At 49.4% G+C, this 21087-nt stretch overlaps 1 protein-coding gene across 7 annotated transcripts in view; it reads right to left on the reverse strand.

Moving 5' to 3' along the window:
* LOC138165320 (acyl-coenzyme A thioesterase 11-like) overlaps positions 1-21087 on the reverse strand; it is an 87613-nt gene that overhangs the window by 37893 nt on the left and 28633 nt on the right. For 5 of the 7 annotated variants that reach the window (XM_069093510.1, XM_069093509.1, XM_069093507.1 and 2 more), the window contains exons 2-3: positions 8727-8928; positions 2035-2104 (exon numbers count right to left, since the gene is read on the reverse strand). In XM_069093510.1, coding sequence (XP_068949611.1) covers positions 2035-2104; positions 8727-8856 — 200 coding nt within the window. In that variant the 5' untranslated portion in view covers positions 8857-8928. Of the gene's footprint in view, positions 1-2034; positions 2105-8726; positions 8929-13016; positions 13160-21087 lie in introns of those variants that run through there. The other 2 variants (XM_069093511.1, XM_069093513.1) reach the window with 2 other exon arrangements.

The raw sequence follows: 21087 nt of genomic DNA on the forward strand, positions 1-21087 counted from the left end.
TCTCTCTCTCTCTCTCTCTCTCTCTCTCTGTCTGTCTGTCTGTCTCTCTCTCTGTCTCTCTGTCTCTCTCTCTCTCTCAGCCCTGGGCATGTGGCCAGCACACTCCTTGGCTGGATGCGTCAGAAGCCCTCGGCACAGCAAGGTGTGGGAGCCCGCCAGCATCCTGCAGAGGTGCCATCCAATGGAGACAAGAGGGAACAAGTTCCCCTTGGCAGGGAGACTCCTCAGGAGCGCCAGGCCCTCCCTCCATGCACTAACAGAACAGTCTCCTTCAGTGTGGTTGCTGCAGGCCCTCTCCCCCTCCCCCCCTGCACCAGAGCAGCCACATCCCGCCTCAGGAGGGCCACAGGGGACAGAGCTTCCCTGTTGCCCGGCCCCTGCCCACACAGAGCCAGGCTCCTCTATGGTGTCCCAGGCTCCTGACCACGTACACCCCCTGGAGCTCAATGGCTCCTTGAGGACAGAGGCAGTCTTGCTTACTTATATTTGTAAGCCCATAGCACAGAGAAGGAGCTGAATAAGTGTGTTGTCCATCTATCTGTTCATCTCTCACCACACTGTGGCCCAACGCTGACCAGCAAGCAGTTTGTACTGAGCTGGAGCCAGCACCCCGACGCCTGCCATCCACGATGCCTGGCTCTGCATTCTGGGGCCAAGCAGAATGAACGTAATCCCTCTGCTACAACACAGCCCTTCAGACACCTGAAGGCAATGATCACCTCCTTCCTAAGACTTCTCTGGGGGCAGCTGGGTGGTGCAGGGCACAGAACACTGGGCCTGCAGACAGAAAGACTCGGTTTTCTGAGTTCAGATTCAGCTTCATACCCTTCCTAGCTGTGTGACCCTGGGAAAGTCACTTCCCCCTGTCTGCCTCAGTTTCTTCATCTGTCAAATGAGCTGGAGAAAGAAATGGCAAAACTCCTTCAGTGTCTTTGCCAAGAAGGCCCCTAATGGGGTCACAGAGAGTCAGGCACGACTGGAGAATGACTGAACAACCACAAAGACTTCTCTGCTCCAGCCTGAATATTCTCGGCTCCATCCATATGGGACATTCCTTCCAGCCCTCCACAGGGCCTGCTCACATTCATCTCTATACCCTTGAACCCTAAGCCAAAGCGCAAGCTAACTGCTTTCTCTTCCGTAAAACTGTGTCCCTTTTAAGAAAAATGACTTGTCCAGGGTTACCCACCTGCTCAGAATCAAGCACAGGCCTCTCCTGGTGTTTGGACTGATCTTGTGTGACCGTGCATAGGTCACTTCTACCCTCTGCCTCAGTTTCCTCCTCTGGCCCAGGGGGTAAAAGTCTTTGTGCTCACTCACTCACAGGGGCATGGTGAGAAAAGAAGTCATATCGGACACTTTAAATCTCTAGCGATTGAGTTATGTTCCTCAAGAAGCCCCCACCCCTTTCTTAGTCAATCCGGCCAGCTCAGGGAGTCAAAGAACACAGAATCTGAGCACCAGGAGGGCCCCAGAGGGAGTCCAGTCTGACCTCAGTGGCCATCCAGTCTCCCCCAGTGATGAAGGAAGCCTACCACCACAGCACAAGTGACCCATCCTCTTGTGCAACCTTCCTTGTCTGAAAAGCTCTCCGTAGCTGGAAGGGACCCCAGAGGCCATTTTATTCAACCTCCTCACTTTGCAGATGAGGAAACTGAGGTCAGGACACAGAAGAAACGGGTAGTAGGCATCACAGTGGAATTGGAGCCCAGGTCCTCTGGCTTCAGATTCAGGTTTCTTTCCCCCATACTCACTGCCTCCCCAAAATGCCGCTTATCTGAGCTCTGCCCTCTGAGGTGAGACTCCTTCTCCCTGGTGGCCTTCAGACATTTAAAGGTCATGCTCATATTGTATTCACCCCAAGCCTTCTCTTCTCTAGGTCTAAATGCCCCCCAACTCCAACCAAGCCTCATATGACATGATTTGGTGGTTGGGAAAGGGCTGGGGTCACCAAGGGAGCAGTGTTAGGTCGAGATAGGGGAGGGGGCTCAGCCCCAAAGGGGAGAACTGATAGTAGACGAGGTGGTCACTCACCTAATGGTGTGCTCAAAATAGATGTCATCTATGGAGGCCGTGACACACGGGCAGCCTGCGTGTTTCTCAGCTACACACAAGGAGAGAGAAAGGGGCACATGCCCCCAAGTCACCCAATGCCCCCCCAGAATCAAAGGTGTCTAGAGCTGGACAGGACCTCTGAGATCGCTGGGTCCACCCCTTACCTGAACAAGAATCCCCATACCTCATGACCATATGTCACGGAGCTGGTCACCCAGCCTTAGGGTGAAGACCTCATGACTCCTCAGGCAGGCCATCCTAAGCTGGACAGCTCTTAGTGTATGGAGTCTAAAACTGCTTCTGCCCAGTGGTCCTGGCTCCAGTCTAGGCCATCCAGGCATCTCTGGTTGGTTCTCTCTCTCTCCCCCCCTCCCAGGCTTCATGATCTTCAGTGCCCCTGTCATCCTGGTCACTCTCCTCTGGATACTCACTAACTTGTCAATGTTGCCCTGCCCATGTGGCATGCCCTCAGTCCCTGCTGCCCCTCAGTCTCTCTGCTTGAAGACTTTGGAGGAGGGAGAACTCACCCCCTCCCAAGATAGCTCATTCCACTTAGGATAACCCTAATGATGAGGAAATTTATCCTGAAATCCAGCCTAAAATTTGCCCCTCACCCCACCCCCTGGCTCCTGGTCCTTCTCTGAGACCAAGCCAGTCCCTCTTCCCCAGGATGGCCACTGGGACCAGATTGAGGTGTTTGCCTTTAAAAACAAAACAAACAAACAAAAAAACCAACCCACTATATTTTTTGAGCCAACCAAGACTTAAAAAACCAGGGTAGCAACATCTAATTGCAAAATTTAATTAGCTCCTTAATGCTATTGTGTGTGCACCCTAAGCTGCATTGATTATCTTTCCCCTAAAAGAAACCACTAGGGAAACTTTATAAATTAAAAAAATGAATTTAATACATTGGCTCCCTGCAGTGTGTCAGGGAAGGCAGGCTCAGTGACTCCACCCTGGAGGTCTATACTCCTTCCCTCCCCCATTTCTCCCACCCCCCCACCTATGAGGCAGCTCCCCTGGCTCAAGGCCCTGGGCTTGTGGGTGGGAGAGAAGGAAGGGAAGAGAGAGCTGCTTGGCAGAGCTTGTCCCAACCATCCCCACTCTGGGCCCCTGCCAGGAACAGGCACCCAGGCACATCAAGGGCTGAGGAGATGAGGCCCAGAAAGAGCAGGCACCTTGCCCAAGGTCACACAGCTGTCGAATTCCCAAGATGAGACATTTAGAGCCGGAGGAGCCCCTAAAACTCATCTAGTCCACCCTTCCCATTTTACAGATTTAGAAACTGAGGCCCAGGAAAGGAGAAGTGACTTGCTACACAGGTAGCAAGTGGACCCAGGCTGTCTAAACTCCATATACAATATTCTTTCCACCGTATCAATCAATCAACAAGAACTGATTTAGTATATGCTCTGCACCCAGCTCTAGGGATATTGGAACAAAGAGTGAAACAGTGCCTACTTGCAAAGAGCTTACTTCTGGGGGCAGGCCTGAGCGCTGTCCAATGTACCACACTGACTGGGCTGGCCACCAGGGCCTTCCTCCTTGGTCTAAAGCTGCACCAATCAGGAATGGCACAGCCGGGACTGAAGCTTAGCCCAGGCCCTCTTAGCGCAGGGGTTCCTTACCTGGGCCTTTTCAAAATATTGAGGCAACCGTCTTCTAGGAAAATTAGTTTCCTTAGTATTCCTCTGTATTTTATCCTAAGCATTTACAAATATGTTTCTGGCAGCCAGGGGACTCCACGGTGCACAGAGTGCTGAGCCTGGAGTCAGGAAGACACAAATTCAAATTCAGCTTCAGGCACTAGCTAGCTGTATGACCCTGGACAAGTCACTTAGAGCCTATTTGCCTCAATTCCTCATCTGTAAAATGGGGACACACTGAAGAAGAAAATTGCAAACCACTCCAGCATCTTTGCCAAGAAAACCCCATGGATGTAGTCCCTGAGGTGCTGAAGAGTCAGACATGACTGAATGACAGAACAACACCACCATACAGTGCTCATTGATGAGCTTTGGCCCTTCCCTGTGCTAATCATTTAGGTTCTGACATTCCATGTTCTTGGACACCTTCCTGATCTGATGTTCTAGGTCTTAGTCCACCTTCTGAGATCAATTCCTGTTTTAATGTTCTAGATTCTAACAGCACCTGTACAGAGGTCTCTACCAGGTCTAACCACTTGTGTTCTAGTCTCTAGCATTCCACCTTCTGAGATGTTTTCCTGCTCTAGTATTCTAGATTCTAACAGTCTGTACAGAGGTCTCTGATAGTTCTTACCATTTATGTTCTAAGTTCTAACATTGCACCTTCTGAAATCTCCTCCTATTTTAATGTTCTAGATTCTAACAGCACATTACTGAGGTCCTTACCAGTTCTAACCATTTGTGCTCTAGTCTCTAACATTGCATCTTCTGAGATATTTTCATGTTCTAACATTCTAGATTCTAATAGCACTTATACAGAGGTCTCTGCTAGTTCTAGCCTTTTATGTTCTAAGTTCTAACATTCCACCATCTGAGATCTCTTCCTGCTTTAACACTCTAGGTTCTATGTTCAATGCTCTATATTTTCAATATAACGTTTAATGTTCTATTCTAGGCTCTATGCTCTGTGAACAATGTTTTATTTTCCAAGACCCCATCCTACTCCGACATTCTAAGTACTAACAACACATGTTCAAAGTCTATTCCAGTTCTAACCATTTGTGTTCTAGGTTCTAACTGTCTGTGGTCTGCTATCTTTTCCTGCTGGAACATTGTATGTCTCTCTTCTTCCTCTTCTCCTTTTTCTCTTTTAAAAATAAAATAAAAGATAAGTTAAAAATAAGACAAGAGAGGAGAGGGGGAGGGATACTGGGAGAAATCTAGGCAATGGCAAAAACAGAATACCAATAAAAATCTATTTTTAAAGCATTGTATGTTTTGTGTTTTATGTTCAGTGTTCTAATTCTATACTCAGAGATTTTCCCCTGCTCCAATACTGTGAGTTCTATGTTCTCACGTTCTAGGTTCTCACATTCTAGGTTCTATCTTCTCCAATTCTATTCCTATCCCTACATCCTGTGCTCTAAGCTGGTCCTTTCCTGCTCTGACATTCAGCATGCTGCCATGCTCTACGTCCAAGGCTCTGAAGTCACTCTGGCTCACATTCTATGATCTTCTCCCCATCCCAGGTCTGGGGGCTACCCCCCCCCCTAGAAAAAGTCACTTGCTCAAGTAGGTGATTGAGTGTCCCCAGCAGAGGACTTTACCTTCTACCACTCCCTGACCTGATCTGGAGGCTCAGGCAGGCAGGCAAGACTCAGGCTGGGACCAGCTTGGGAAAAGGACCCCAACTCTCACTCCCAGGTACTTCCCTCCAGCCCCATCTGCTGGACCAAACCCAGGGGATGATGGATGACTTGTAAACCTGCAGATCTCACTGGACCTGAAGCCCTCTTTCCCCAGGTGGGCTGCCCTTGCTCCTTCTTCACCAAATATCCTTGGCCCTCAGAATCAGCCCCAAGCCTAGCACACAGTAGGCACCGACACAATGCTTACTGCACTGAATTGGCTCCATCCCAGCTGATCATTGCTCACCGCTGGCTTTGTTCTCCATTCCCTAGCACTGATGAGGTGGGGGTGGGATGGGAGAGGAATGGAGGATTTGGGGCTTTCTTTAAACCAGGCTAAGGGCAGACACACCTTCTTGGAACAGAAAGGACCTCCAGGAGGCACCGCCCTCTCCCCACCCCACCCCCAATTCTTGCTCCATAAACCACCATTTGGTTGGCTGCTCTTACAAGGGCCCCCAGGGAAATCTTGTTCTCTTTAAAAAGTCCCGAGTGGTTGGATTTGGGAGCCAAGTTTTCAAACCCCAACAGCCACGTCCAAAGGACCACAGATTTAGGACTGGAAGGGACATCGGGGTTCATCTAGTCCAATTCCTTCATTTTACACATGAGGAAACTGAGGCCCCAGGGGACAAAGTGACTTGGCCAGTTAGTAAGGAGGAAAACCAGGATCCTCCCCAGCTCCTCTGACTTCCGACAACTCCATGCTGCCAGGGAAGCCAGAACCAGGGAATGGGTGATGCCTGGCTTATGAGACAAAGCCAGGATGAAGAGGCTTGTTCAGAATCAAATGTCTGTCTTGGTAGCCCTTTAGTCATCATGACACCTCTAGGAGCTGGGCTAGCTCAAGTATTATGATGCTCATTTTACAGATGGAGAAACTGAGGCTCAGACTGAAAGTCACACAGGTCACAAGTAGCAAGGCTGCAATTCAAATAGATTCAGGTGACCTTACCCTAAACCTAGCACCGTTTCTGTTGCTCCAAATGAGGCACTGGGAAGGAACCAAGGAAGGAAAAAATGAAAGAACTGAGAGCCTGGAGGGGCCTTCGATGGCATTTAGCTTCATCATTTTGTAGAGAAATAACTGAGGCTTAGACAAGGCATGTGACTTGTCTAGGGTCATCCCTACTCCCTCTGGTTGGGGGGAGGAGGAGGCTCCTCCCAGATCCCCACCATCCAATGAGGGCACTGGGAGAATTATCATTTCCCACCTGGATGCTTTCCTGGACCTTACGATCTCCAGAACCATTATTCTGCAAAATGAAATCAACTCTGTAACTCCCACCTCCTCACATCATTTCTCACCGGGGTGGCAGGATTTCCTCACGCCCTGTGCTGGGTACCCACCTCCACCAGCCCTCTGCTTTTTACCTTGTTAACATTGTCTCCTCCATTAGACTGGAGCTCCCTGAGGGCAGGAACTGACTGGCTTGCTTTGTATCCTGACAAACAGTAGGTGTTTAATAAATGTTTAATCACTCTGACTTATGTAAATAACATATATGAGTGAAAGGAATTGACATGGGTCTTTGGCTACTCAGTTGGTTGTAAGCACCATGAAGATAGGAACCGTGTCCTACTTATATTTATAAATCCCTGGAGCAGTTAGGTGATGCAGCTAGAGCACCAGCCCTGTAGTCAAGAGGACCTGAGTTCAAATCCAGCCTCAGACACTTGACACTTACCCAAATCACTTAACCGCAATCGTCTTGAAAAAAATAAAAATGAAAAATAAATCCCTTTGCACCTCAGTTTCCTCCTCTAAAATTAGGGAGCTGCAATACAGGACCTCTGAGGTCCCACCACCTTATGATTATTGCCCAGAACAATGCCTAGAGAATAAATGAATGAATTTGGAGTGATGGAAATAATATATACACTGTCCCTGAAAGAACATATGAGTTGGATTCAAATCTCAGCTCTTCTGCTTAATGTTTGTATGATCACTGAACCCTTCTGGGTCTGTTTCCCCATCTGTAAAATGAGGGGGTAGACTAGGTGATTTTGGGGGCCCCTTCTGCTTCTGGAACCTTGGGGACCAGAATGTGGGAGAGAGCAATTCCCAGGCTCAGGTGACCTTGGCCAAGATTCAGGACATGAGACTTGGAGTTAGAAAAAAGTTGAGAGTTCAGTTAATCCCTTCTTCTCCTTTGATAGGGGAGGAAATCAAGGCCGGGAAAAGGGGAAGGATGAAAACAGAAAATGTCAGAGGTAAGATTCGAACCCAGATATTCCAACTCCAAACCAGGGCTCCTTTTATTATGCTCTACCTTTCACCTGTAAAATGGGGAAAAAGACACACACACTACCTGACTACTATCAGGCAGTGAAATGTCATGGTGGTGCCAGGCTTGAGTTCAAATCCAGCCTTGGATACCTCCTAGCTGTGTGACTCTGGACAAGTCACTTATCCTCCATCTGCCTATTTCCTCATCTGTAAAATGAGAATAATAAAAACACCACCCGCCTCCAGGGCTGTTACAAGGATGAAATGAGATAATATTTACAAAGAACTCTGCCCTCCTTAAGGTGCTATGGAAACGCTAAGCAGTAATAGTTAACAGTATGGCAGATTGTCTACCTTAGTCAGGCCGTGCTGGCTTTTGGGCACCATGTTGAGGAAGGATGTGGACAAGCTAAAGACAGCCGGGAAGGTGAGGCTCTTCCGTGTGGTCCTAAGAGGACCAGGGGAAGGACATGAGGGTGTTGAGACTAGAGAAGGGGAGGCAGGGGTAGGGAGGGAGCATGACAGCCTTCTTTGAGTATTTGAAGCACTGTCCAGGGAGCAGTGATCAGACTTTGTGCATGGCCCCAGAGGGCAGAACAAGGAGACAGGGAAGGCACCCAGGTAACAGAGTGAACTCCCTAACAATGAGCCATCCAAGACTGATGTGGGCTGCCTCTGGAGCAGGGAAGGGAGCTCTCCCTCCTGGAAGGTCTTCAGTTAGAAACCAGATGACCCCTTCCTAGGGCAGCTGTCCATTTCTGTTCAGGTATGAGAGACAAGATGATGTCTGAGAGCCCCTTCAGCTCTGAGAGTCTACAATACTTTCCTCATAGAGCTGTTATGAGAAAAATGCAGCCTAAACTTTAAGGTGGCCTAGAATCCTGAGTCATTGCCAACATTGTTACTATTGGATGGCACACCAGGTATCTGGAACAGCACAAGCAAAGGTAGAGAGGTGGGAAAGTAAGCCTACCGGAGAAGGCACAAAGTCCCCTTTGGATACAGAGTACCTAGGGGAAAGCAGTATGCGATGAGGCTGCTGAGACAGCCTACTTCACAGTGGTGTGAGGCCCCAAATGCCCAGCAGAGGAGTTTGAGATTTACCTGAGAGACAGGCCGTTATGTCGATCCACTTCAGCAGCTGACCCACACTCAGCTCCCCTCGGTGGTTTGTGTGGCAGAGCAGCACAAGCTGACTCATCTGTACCTCAGTTGAGTTCCGATAGGTCTCCATGGTGCCAACTGCGTCCTGGGCTCGGCCAGCCTGCTTCCGGGATGCCCGGCCTGAGAATATGGAGGTGAGGCCCTAGGGCAGACAGAAATATAGCCCCAGAGAGCAAAGCAGGGAGGGGAAGAGGAAGAAGGCGAGAGAGTGAAGAAGGAGAGAGCAGAAAAAGAGAAGAACGGAGAGGAGAAAGAAGGGAAGAGAAGAAAGACCATAAAAGACAAAGAGAGGAGGGAGCGTGGTGGAGAAACAGAGAGAGGCAGAGGATGAAAGAGAGAGAGAAGATCCCCATTAATCACCAACCAGTGCTCCTTCTCATCCATCCACTTTGCCTCAGCTCCTTTCGGCTTAGGCCTGGATTGGGCCCCACACCCATGCCCCAGGAGGGAGGGGGCAGTGTGGCCTCACCCATGCCCCAGCTGCTCCTCTGATCTCAGACTGCCTCATGCCTTCCTGGCACAGCTCCACCTGGAACTCACACCCAGGGCCCACCCACCCCAGACCCCAGACCCTGTAACTCAGATGCAGGCCTGTGTGCCCCCCACCAGCACCCCACTAACCTGTCCCATGTCTGTTCGGTTCTATAGAAGTCACCCCATCTCTGAGATTGAGGGCCATGGTAGCTGGCAGCCCACCCTGGACATGCCTGGGCTTCTAATGGCCAAGTGTCAACTCTCCATTATCTGTGCCAATCCCACATGCTCAATGACAATTCAATTACTTATTTTCAGTGCTTACTGACAGAAAAGTCACTGCCTGCCCTCAAGGACCTTCCACTCTGATGGGGGAGAGAGATACAAATCCCTTGGAAAGGGCCTGAGGTGGGACAAGGCTCCCAGCACTGCCTAGCACACTAAAAATCTAAATGCAAACAGCCCTGTTCTCAAGGAGCTTACACTCTAAAGGGCAGGAGGTGCTGACTTGGGGACCACAAACTTGGATGGGAAAAAATTATATCTCTATTTTCACTAAATGAAATTTAGCATTGCCTTCTATTGATGAATTTTTTATTCTGAGAAGGGCTCCATAGGTTTCCCCAGACTGCCCAAGAGGGCCCATAGTCCCACCCAAGAAGTATTTTTAATGTGTGCTTTTTGTGCCAGGCAGGCTGGACAGAACAATGGTTAGACCAATGGGCCTGGTATTAAGAAGACTCCATTTCAGATCCAGGCTCAGACACTAGCCATGAGTCCTTGGGCAAGTCACTTAACCACATCACTGTTCTCCAGAACCCATTTTCCTTAATAGTTAAATGAGAAAACTGGACTAAGTGTGCTAAGGGGTCCCTCCCAGCTCTGACATCCCCTGTTCTCAGGCTCCTCCCAGCCCTGACATCCCCTGTTCTAAGGCCCCTCCCAGCTCTGACATCCCCTGCTCTAAGCTCCTTCCCAGCTCTGACATCCCCTGTTCTAAGCTCCTTCCCAGCTCTGACATCCTCTGTTCTAAGGCCCCTCCCAGCTCTGACATCCCCTGATCATAGACCCCTCCCAGCTCTGATGTTCTCTGTTCTAAGGTTCTGGTCTCTGATTTCCATTGACTGGGAAGGAGAGAATAAAAAGCCCACCTTGGCACTGATCACTGGCCTAGGGTCTTTTTCATAGATATGGTTTTTTAACCACACATCCCCTATCCAACACTCATGGAGCTCATTGTTTTGAATTCCCACATAAGCCTTTACATTTGTTTTTTGTTAAATCCTATCTTTTCAAAGTCTCTGGATCTGAGGCCTGTCCTTTCCCCAAGTCCCATCTGGCACAGTCCTGACCCTCTCCCCTGCGTAGCTTTGCACCCCCACCCCCCAGGTGTGACAAGCACACCCTGCACAGATTCCCAGGGCTTTCTCCCACTTGTGACCTGGCAGATCCCTGGAAGCAAAGCCAGAGCCAGCTAGGGGGTTGTCCAGTCCCATCCTTTCCTTTACAAGATAGAACACTGGGGCCAAGAAGGTAAGGGGCTTCCCCAAGGTCACCCAGTGGGTTAGTGGTAAAGAGGAACCAGACCCAGGGGCCCTTATGCCAAGCTTCTCTAGCTTCCCAATGCCCATCTCCAGACCTCACCTCACTGCTCTGATCTTCAAGCCCTTCCTCACTCTCTCCCACCTTTGCAAGGGACCACTCAGTGGAGACAGCTCCCCCTCCACTACCCCCAGAGCCAGCTTTCCTGGGGCCCACATTCCAAATGAGTGAGCTAGCCCACCACCATCCTGTTACCATGGTGACAAGTGCCAGGCCTTCCCGGGCTGTCACGCGCCTCGGGTTAGCGAACGAGAGAGAGACATAGCATCCTGCAAGAGAGCCAGTGTTAAAATTGGAAACACACACGCGCGCACGCACACACACACACACACACACACACACCCTTGGCAAAGGGAAAAATCTTCTACCAAGAAAAAAATACTGATGCAAAGAATATAAGATATTTAGCAGCTCCTGGCTAGGGTGAGAGTGGGGTGTGGGGGGAGATCAGTTAGGGTGTACATCTACAAGGCTATGTCTGTCTGTGGGGACAGTGTTAATGTGTATAAAAAGCAGACATCCAACGCTGGCCATAGGTCTATCCCAGAATCTCCAAGATGGACAGAATCTCAGAGATCATAGAGTCCAGCCCATACATGGACAGAATCCCCTCCACACCATGAAGACCAGTTATGGGAAGGTCACCATCTCCCCTTGAAGCCCATTCCACACCACAGCATGATTAGGAAACTTCCTTATAGTGAGGGAAAACTCCCTCTCTCTCTCCCTCTCTCTCTCTCTCTCCTTCCTCTCCCCCTCCCTTTCTCCCCCCATTTCTATGTTTCTGTCTTTCCATCTGTCTTTCTCTCTTCTGTCTCTCTGTCTCCTCTATCTCTCCCCCCTCTGTCTCTTTGTCATTCTTTCTGTCTCTCCTTTATCTCTCTCCTCTCTGTTTCACTCTTCTGTCTCTGTCTGTCTTTGTCTCTTCCCCTCCCTTGTCCCTCTTCTTGTCCTCATCTCTCTCTGTCAATATCTCTTCAGTCTGTATCTCCTCTCTGTGTCTCTGTCTGTTTTTTTATCTCTATCTCTCTTGTCTCTCTCTCTTTCTCTTTCTTCTCTTTCCCTGTCTCTATGTCTTCCTGTCTCTCTTCCTCTCTGCCTCTCCTCTCTCTCTCTGTTTCTCCATCTCTGCCTTGCCTATCTATCTGTCTGTCTCTCTGTCTTCCCCCTTCCCCCATTCTGCTCTGCCCTCCAGGGCCCAGCAGAACAAATCCAATCCCTCCTCCAAGTCACAGTTCTTCAGATCCTTGAAAACAACTTCCTGCCACCCAGCACCATCATCTCTGCTGCTTACTACCTGTATGACCTTAAACAAGTCCCTTTAGTCTGACTGAGCCTCAGTTTCCTCCCCTGCAAAATGAGAGGACCAGACTCAAAGACCTGTAAGGCCCTTTTTAGCCCTTGGTCGATGGTCCCAGCCCCACTTACTCCCTATGAACAAGGTTTATAAAGTGTTTTTCCTGTATTAGTCCTGCTAAATCAGATTGATCACCATTTGACAGATGAGGAAACTGAGACCCAGCAAGGGGGATGTGTGAGAGCCTGCATTCTAGGTGTCTGGAGTCCCTGCCCTGGGCTTGCATCCTTGCCCCACCCCCCAGCCCATTAGGCCATGCTGCTGGTCCTAGCCTTTTCACTGCCTCTGAGTAGGGCTGACGCTCTACTGCCAGGGGCTGGCACCTATTTTTAGCTCCCCCCAGCTCACTCAGAGGGAGCAGTCACACCACAGCGGTAAGGGGAAGGGGAGCATCGCTGAAGCGGGGGTGAGAGCGTGGCCTGGCTCCCCACTCCTTATATGGGAAACTCCTGGCCCAGCCAAGGAGAGGCAGCTGGTCCCCAGCTGGGATGACGGAGGTTGCCCTCCCTTCTTCTGGGAGAACCAGCTGGGGGACAGTGGGAGGCCAGAGGAGGCATTGGCTGAGCCTGGAGGCAGGACCCCAGCCAAGGGCCAATGGAGCTGGGGGAGACAGGCCACTACCCACCCCCACCCCCAGCAAGGCCGGTCACGGGGGCTGGTTTGGGCGAGAAGATGCCCGGAGATCACATCAGGGCATTTGGTGGCAATGCCAAGTGGAAAGAATGGTCCCAGGCTCTGAGGCTTCTGCCACTGAGAATCGTGGCCTGGCCTCAGTGGAGGTGGGAAAGGGAGGTTACCTTAGGGAACAAGGCATGCCCCCCCTCCAGAGGTCACATGCTGAAGCAATGCCACATGGTCTGCCCCCATCACCCTGTGCTTCTCCTTACTAGCGGTGATGCCCTGGATATTTCACTTTTCCTTTGGGCCTCAGTTTCCTTATCTGTAAAATGAAGTAAAAATGGTATTATAGGATTGCAGAATTAGAGCGGGAGGACTTCAAAGGCCATCAAGGCCAAGCCTTCCATTTCCCAGGTAGGATCACCCAGGGTGAAAGGGTCATCCGAGGCAAGATTCAAACCCAGGTCTTTCTGAATCTCAGCATAGCACCTACTGGCTTGTGACAAGCCCCCTCCTCCACTACTCGGATCTCCACTTCCCACCCACTGTCTCCTCTTTTGCTCTGGTCTCAGAAAAAGGCACAGCCTTATACCTGCCAAGGCAAGTCCTTCTCAGCCTGTTCACTCTATCACACTCTCCTACTGCCTGTGGAAAGGGCACCAGTTTGGATCCTGATCGTGCCTGATACTTGCGACCTGGGGTGATTTTGGATAAGTCACTTCTCCCTGGGCCTCACTTTCTACAGCTGTAAAAGGAAGGCATTGGGGCAGCGAGTTGGTGCAGTGAATAGAGCACCAGCCCTGGAGTCAGGAGGACCTGAGTTCAAATCCAGCCTCAAACACTTAACACTTAATAGCTGTGTGACCTTGGTCAAGTCACTTAACCCCAATTGCCCTGCCTGGCCCCCTCAAAAAAGACAAAAAAAAAACATTAAAAAAAGGAAGGCACTGGACTGAAAAGCTTCTAAGGACCCTTTCTGGCCTAGATCTAGGATCTTCTGAAGGACCTCCCTCCTCTCACCTCTACCTGTCGAGATCCTTGGCTTCCTCTGAGGTGCCACCTCTTACATAATAAATGGCTGTCATCCTTTTCAATCGATCCTAGTCTATCTTTCCCCCACCAGCAGCCTCTTTACAAGTCCCCAAATCCTAAGCAAATCTTCTCTTGAGTACCCAACTACTGCCCTAACTCTCCTCCCCATTCATAGGATTTTAGAGCTGGAATGTCCTTGGGGGGGGCATCTAGGCCACCCCAGGCCCCTGATACAATGTAGTGGATGAGAGGCCCAGGCCTCTATTTGAGGGGTCTCCAAAGAGAAAGAGCCCATCCCTTCCCAAGGCAGGGATCCCAGTCATGGTTGAGAACTTCACGTCTATATCAAACTAAAAAAAGTAGGGAGTGGAGACAAACAAACCAAGTCTAATCCCTCTTCCCAATGCTTGAAGAATCTTCAGGCTAAACATCCCCAATTCCTAAAGTGATTCTCCAAAGAGAGTCGCCATTGGCATCAGCATTGACCTCTGAACACTCTCCATCTGATCAATATCCTTCCTTGAACTGTAGTGCTAATCTGACCTCGCTGCATGTCAGATATCTGCCCAAGCCAACCCGCTCTTTATGACGGGAGCTCAGCCTCTCCCAGGGTTGCCCAAGACCCTATTCATTAGCTATCACACCGCTGACTCATACAGAGCTCAAGGCCATCTAATTCCCTGACCTTCTTTAGAGAAACTATTGCCTAATCGCGCTTCCATCGCCTACTTGGGAAACTGATTACTTGAACCTGTGTAAGACTTGACATTTATCTCCATGGAATTTCATCTGGTAGATTCAGTCCAATCCTCCAGCCTGCCCAGACCTTGTTGAATCCTGGCTCTCTCAGCCAATACGTTAGCCATCACTCCTCCTGCTAGACCCAGGTAAGCTGTAAGACCTATGCCTGAGGTCTCCTTTCCTTATTATGGGCTCTCTGACTCTGCCTTTGACCCCTCAAGTCACCGAATCACCACATTCCACAGCTGTTGCTGTCCTCTGCCTCAGGGGTCCTGCCCCAGGCCAGTGGCTTTGACCTTGCTGATAATCTCAAAGCCCCCACACCCTCCTGGTTCACCTCCAGCCGTCTGATTGCTCCTTGGCTGACTCCTGATACTCTTTCTGGACCCTCAGTGTGGGTTATCCTATCTCTCTAACTTCTCTTGAATCTGTCCCTTCCTCTCTTCATAGCATAGGACCTCATTGCCATCCAAGGAAATGTCTGGAAGACCCTTCTAGTGAGTCTTCCTCTCTTTTCTTGGCAGACTGTTGTTCTGCCATTCCCTGTTCTAAGGTCTCTTTCTCTCTCCCAGCCCTGACATCCCCTGTTCCAAGGCCCTCCCAGCACTGACATCCCCTGCTCCAAGGGCCTCCCAGCCCTGACATTCCCAGTTCTAAGGTGCCTCCCAGCTCTGGTATTCTGCGTTTCCAGGCATCTCTGCTGTTGTAGCAGACCATCTGCTGCTCTGTCACCCCCTGGGAGGGGGCTCCAAAGCTTTATCATTGCCCCTCATACATGGCTGGTCACACACACATTTTCCCACCTCCCACTCTCTGCAACACTCACAGAAGGTACTGGTCCCTCTCTGGGCCAGAGAAACTCACAGCTGTTCCCCTTCAATGGTCTCATTGTCCAGAGGGGCCCAGGCTCCTGGGACACAAAGGACTGAGCAGAAGGGACTGCCCTGAACAGAAACCAGACAACCCTTCCCCCACACACACTCAGGAGCCAGAGAGGCCCCTGGGGGGCCTCAGCATCCCCCATCCCCATTACTGAAACTGCAGCCAAAGGGTCAGCCAGTCCCTCCCTCTGCCCAGACTCCTAGGCTCCTGGCCTTGCCTGGGTAGCACCAAGTCTCCCAGCCTGCAAAGGTCCTACCTGAGGGCAGCAGGATGGCTCATAACCCCAGGACCCATTTCTCCAGCACTTTAGAGGGTTTCCCTCCCCTCCTCCTATACTTTACAGATAGAGAAACTGAGGCTCACAGAGGGGGAGGGTCTTGCATGAGGTCTCCCCGTGGGACAGCGTCATAGCTGGAACCTGATCCCAGGGCCTTCTACTCTATCTTCAATGTTTTGCCCCTGCCCCTGCTGGCTTCTATATAAGGCAGCCTTCTCCATCCTGGACATGAAATGCTTCTCAAGGCCCCTTGCAAGGGGCCTCCTTTCACCACAGGATTCTGAACCAGGCACAAGCAGCATCCCACTCCAGTCATTAATGCTATTTGACAGCAGTCTTTGCCCTCCTCCATGTCCATTTCCATTTCTAGAACTCTGATGTTTACAAAGCACTTCCCTCACAGCCCGCTGTGTTATTATCCCAGTTTTACAGATGGGGAAACTGAGGCTCAGAGAGGTTATATGACTTTCTGACCATCATACAGCTGGTGAGGCTTCTGGCTACAAGTCCAGTGGTTCTAGAGCTGGAAAAGGGACCTCAGGAGCCATGGAGTTCAACTCCCTCATTTTACAGATGAGGAAAGTCAGGTTAAGCGAATTGGCCAAGGTCAGGGAGCAGGAGAGGTGACATTTAAAGCCAAAGCCAATGTCCCTTCCACTTGGACCACTTGTGTCTTATTCTCCTCCCGGGTTGGGGCCAGATCTTCTCTGTGTCTTCCCCAGTCCCTGACACAGGGCCCTCCACCTAGTGAATGCCCAATAAATATGTGCTGAGCATACATGGGTGAGATGGAAAAACTAGTGTCTGCAGAGTTTTCCATCGTGTTCAGAAGACAGTATTTCCATACCGAAACAGCAGACTGGCCTCGGTGCTATTCCTCAGACACAGCTCCCTGTCTCACAACTCCACTGCCTCTCCCCATGCCTGGGGTGCTCTCCCTCCTCACCTCTGGCTTCTTGCAAGTTCCAGATAAAGTCCCAGAATCTACAGGAAGCCCCTCTCCATCCTCCTGAATCCTAATGCCTTCCCTCCATAGGTTTTCTCTAACTTAGTCAGACAATATCATGCTTTTATAAAACTTACAGTCTAATGACTGTAAGCTCCTGGAGGGCAGGGACTGGTGGCCAGTTTGTTTGTTTTTTATTCCTAGTGCTTAGCTCATTGCCTGGCAAACAGTAGGTGCTTAATAAATAAATGTTTGTTGACTGATGACTCATTGGGACAGTTATGAGACTCCATGAGATAAAAGTTGTAAGAAACCAGAAACTGAAAAGCTGGGTTCAAATCTTGCGGGGGCTTGACCAGCTGGGTAATCCAAGCATGGAACTCTCACCTAGACTTCTGGGGGGCTCAGACTCAATGGTCTCTGAAGTCCCTCCCTGCTCCCACACTCTTTCCCAAACAGGCCATTCTCTGCTCTGTGTGCGACTCTATACAGCCCCGCACTCGGTGCAGAAGGGGTTTCTGTCCCACTCCAGGCCCCTTCTGAAGGGCAAGACAAGGCCAACAAATGATCCTCCTCAAAAGCAGGATGAGAAGGAGTAAGCCCCACCCAGCACCTCCAAGCAATGGGCCGAGAGCACAGGGGCTGCAGAGGAGGCTTATCCATAGCCACCAACCCTCCCTCTCTCCCTCTCCTTCTCCCCCTCCCTCCATCTCTCTCTCTCTCTCTCTCTCTCTCTCTCTCTCTCTCTCTCTCTCTCCCTCTCTCCTTCTGTCTCTCTCTCTCTCTGACTCTGTCTCTCTGTCTCTGTGTCTCTCTGGAAGTCATTTTGATTTCCAGATGTGCCCCACCCTGGGACTTTGGACTTCATTCATCTTGGACCACATGTGCTCATGGAATGAGCCACCAATGAATGTGACAGAAAGGTCAATGTCAGAAAAGGGCTGGGCTCTCCATTGTTGGCAAAGCCAGATATTGGTTGGGCTCTGGGACAATCGAGTCCCAGCAAAAAAAGAGAGCGAGGCCTTCCCCAGAGCCCCACCTGGGAATTCTTGTATCTGAGGCAAATTAGGGGGGTGGGGGGCATCAGCAGAAAGAACAATTAGCAGGTAAGTGGGGTTAGGGGGGAAGAGCATCCTAGCAAAGAGCTCCAAAGCTCAAATTAAGCCTGGGAGTTATTCCCCTTCCCACGTCCACACCCAAGAGCAAAGTCCTGTTTGCCCTGAACGAGGCATAAGCACCAGTCCTGACCTACAGGGCAGACTAGGAAGAACACCAGATCTGAGGTTAGACAATGTTAGCATTTACAGAATTCCTGCCATGGGCCAGGCATCCTGCTAAATACTTGACAAATATTAACTCTTTCGATGCTCTACTACCTGGGAGGTAGGTGCTATTATTAATGCCCATTTTATACTTGAGGAAACTGCAGCAGACAGTGATTAAGGGACTTGCCCAGGGTCACTCGGCTAGTCAGTGTCTGAGACTGGGTTTGAACTCAGGCCTTCCTGACTCCAGGCCCAGTGCTTTATCCACCCAACTACCTAGGGATAGGATCTTGGCTCTGACAATTACCAGCTGGGCGACCCTGTGCAAAGCATCATATCCCTCTGTGTCTGTTTCATAGCCTTTGAAATGGGAACAATGCCAGAAAGCAATTTGGAATGACCAGAAAATTACCAAACTGGGCATATCTTTTAACCCATAACAAAACTGCTACTACTTTTAACATACTTTTAACCCATAACAACCACTACTACTACCACTACTGCTGATGATGATGATGATGATGCTGCTGCTGCTACCACTACTCATACTACTACAGAGATAAACTACATAGTCTGAAGAGATCAAAGAAACAGAAAAGGGTCCCATATGTGCAAAAATATTTATAGCAATTCTTTTCAGAGTAGCCAAAAATTGGAAACTGAGGAACCATCCTCTTATTGGGAAGAACAAAACAAATTAAAGTATGTGAATGTGATGGAATAATATTGTTCCATAAGAAATGATGACATGGACAATTTCAGAGGAAACTAGGAAGACCTCCATGAACTGATGCAGAGGGAAGTGAGCAGAACCCACAGAGCAACGGGCAGCTATGTGGAGCCATAGTGCATAGAGCACTGTGGGGCCTGGAGGCAGGAATACTCTTCTGGAAATCAAATCTGGCCTCAGAGACTCACTAGCTGTGTGACCCTAGGCAAGTCACTTCACCCTGTTTGCCTCAGTTTCCTCATCTGTAAAACGAGCCAGAGAAGGAAATGGCAAACCACTCCAGTATTTTCGCCAAGAAAACCCTCAAATGAAGTCACAAGGAGTCAGACACGACTGAAATGACTGAACAACAACATTTTACAGAAAAACAACTTTGAAAGACTTTAGATCAATGAAATGAGAAATTACAAGCATGCAGAAAAGAATGAAAATGGAACTTGCCTCTCACCTCCTGACAGAGAGGCAATGAACCTGAGATGCAGAAAGAGACACACATTTTTGGACATAGCTGGTGTGGGAATTTGGACACAGCTATTTAAGGAGGGCTTTGGCTTGGGTGGTTTTTCTTTAAGTTAAATTTAATTTGCTTAAGGGAGCAGGTGGGAGGGATAGATCAATTTTTAAAATACATACTTGATGCTTGAAAAATAAAAAACATTAAAAAAAAAGACACGGACACAATCCTCCCTGCCCTGACTGATTCAATGTATTAATAACAATGATATCAGTAATGATGCCTCTTTGTAAGCCTTAAAGTGCTTTACATACCAGATTTCATTTGATCCAATGAGACCATGGATATTAAGTGTAATTCATGTCAGTGCCAGCTGTGATTATCCCCATTCTAGAGAGTCAGGTTGGGGGGGGCGGGCAGGGCCAAGGAGAGGGAAGGCACTCTCAGCCCTCCTTCTTCCCCCACCCTTCCACCTACCCCCTACCTCTGCTCTCTAGGGGGGAAGAAACTGTGTTATCTTAACTTTGTCTATTTTGGCATAGTAAGTTGAGAGTTGGTCCCAGAGTCAGTCAATAAAAATCTATTTGGCATCCACTTTGTGCTAGTCACTGGGCTGATCCAATCCCTGCTCCCAAGGATGTCACTGTCTAACTGCAAATAACCCTGGACAAAGGAGGGGTAGAATAATCAAGAGGCGGAAGGCACTAGGATTAGAAGAGGCTGGGTTTAATTAGGGCTTGAAGGAAGCCTGGGAAACCTGGAGGCAGAGATGAGGAGGGACAGTCGGGGGAAAATGCCCAGAGCTGCAAAGACAAGGGACCTACCGGGAACAACGAGGAGGAGGAGGAGAATGGGAAAATGGGTAGAGGCAGCAAGGAGTCAGTGAACTCCAAGAAGAGGGTTCTAGATTTAATCCTGGAGGTGATAGGGAGCCACAGGGGGTTAATGAGCAAGGAAGTGGCCTGGTCAGCCCCATAATTTAGGAAGATCGCTTTGATAGCTGAGTGAAGCATAGACTGGGGTGGGGATGGGAGCAGGGGAGATTTATGTTGGGAAGACCCAGATTCAGATCCCACCTCCAGCTGAAGCTGACTGTGAAACCCTGGGCAAGTCACATCTTCTCATGCGCTCTAGGGACCTTTTTAAAAGAAATCTGCAGAAAAGGCATCGTCCAGCATTGGATAGAGGAAGGGTCCTCATCAGGAAGCTTCGTATGTCAATGAAATCACAGGGGTAGCCCCCAGTGAGCACCCTCCCTCTGAAATCACCTTCCAATTATTCTGTATAATATATTCTCTTACTTAATATTCTGTCATTACTTATATTAATTAGTGGTCTTACTTATTATCATTCACATAATTCTGTAGCCATATCTTGTTATGGAGTTTTCTTTGCTCTCCCAGCTTGGTCATCTGAATTCGCCTCCCAAATTAGAATGTAGACTCCTTGAGGGCTGGGATTTGTTGCTGTCTTCTTCCTTTGTGTCCTTAGGACTTAGCCCGGGGCCTGGTGCACAGTAGGGTTTAATAAGTGCTTGTGGACTATTTTTTCTCTATATACTTAGATACGAATTTGTTGTCTCTCCCAATAGAATGTGAATTCCTTGAGGGAGGGATTAATTCCTTTTAATTTCTGTAGCCCCTGAGACTAGCATTTAATAAGTGCTTTCTGATTGATTGGCATATCCCATCAGCCCAGAGAGGGTTTAATAAGGGGTTCTCTACCGACCCTCTTCTAAATTCTTCACTCTTTCCTCCCTTTTCTACCCCTTTCTCATCTATATTCTTCTCCCCTCTCCCTTTTCTCTTCTCACCCTCTTTTCACCTTCTTCCCAATGACTATTCCTCCCACAAAAGAACCCCAATAACTAGTTAATCGAGCATCAATTACCGTGTTTCCCCGATAATAAGACCTATCCCGAAA

Source organism: Petaurus breviceps, unplaced genomic scaffold, assembly GCF_028583685.1.
Source record: "Petaurus breviceps papuanus isolate PSGF00001 unplaced genomic scaffold, PetGlider_PUasm1.0 208, whole genome shotgun sequence".
NCBI lineage: Eukaryota > Metazoa > Chordata > Mammalia > Diprotodontia > Petauridae > Petaurus > Petaurus breviceps.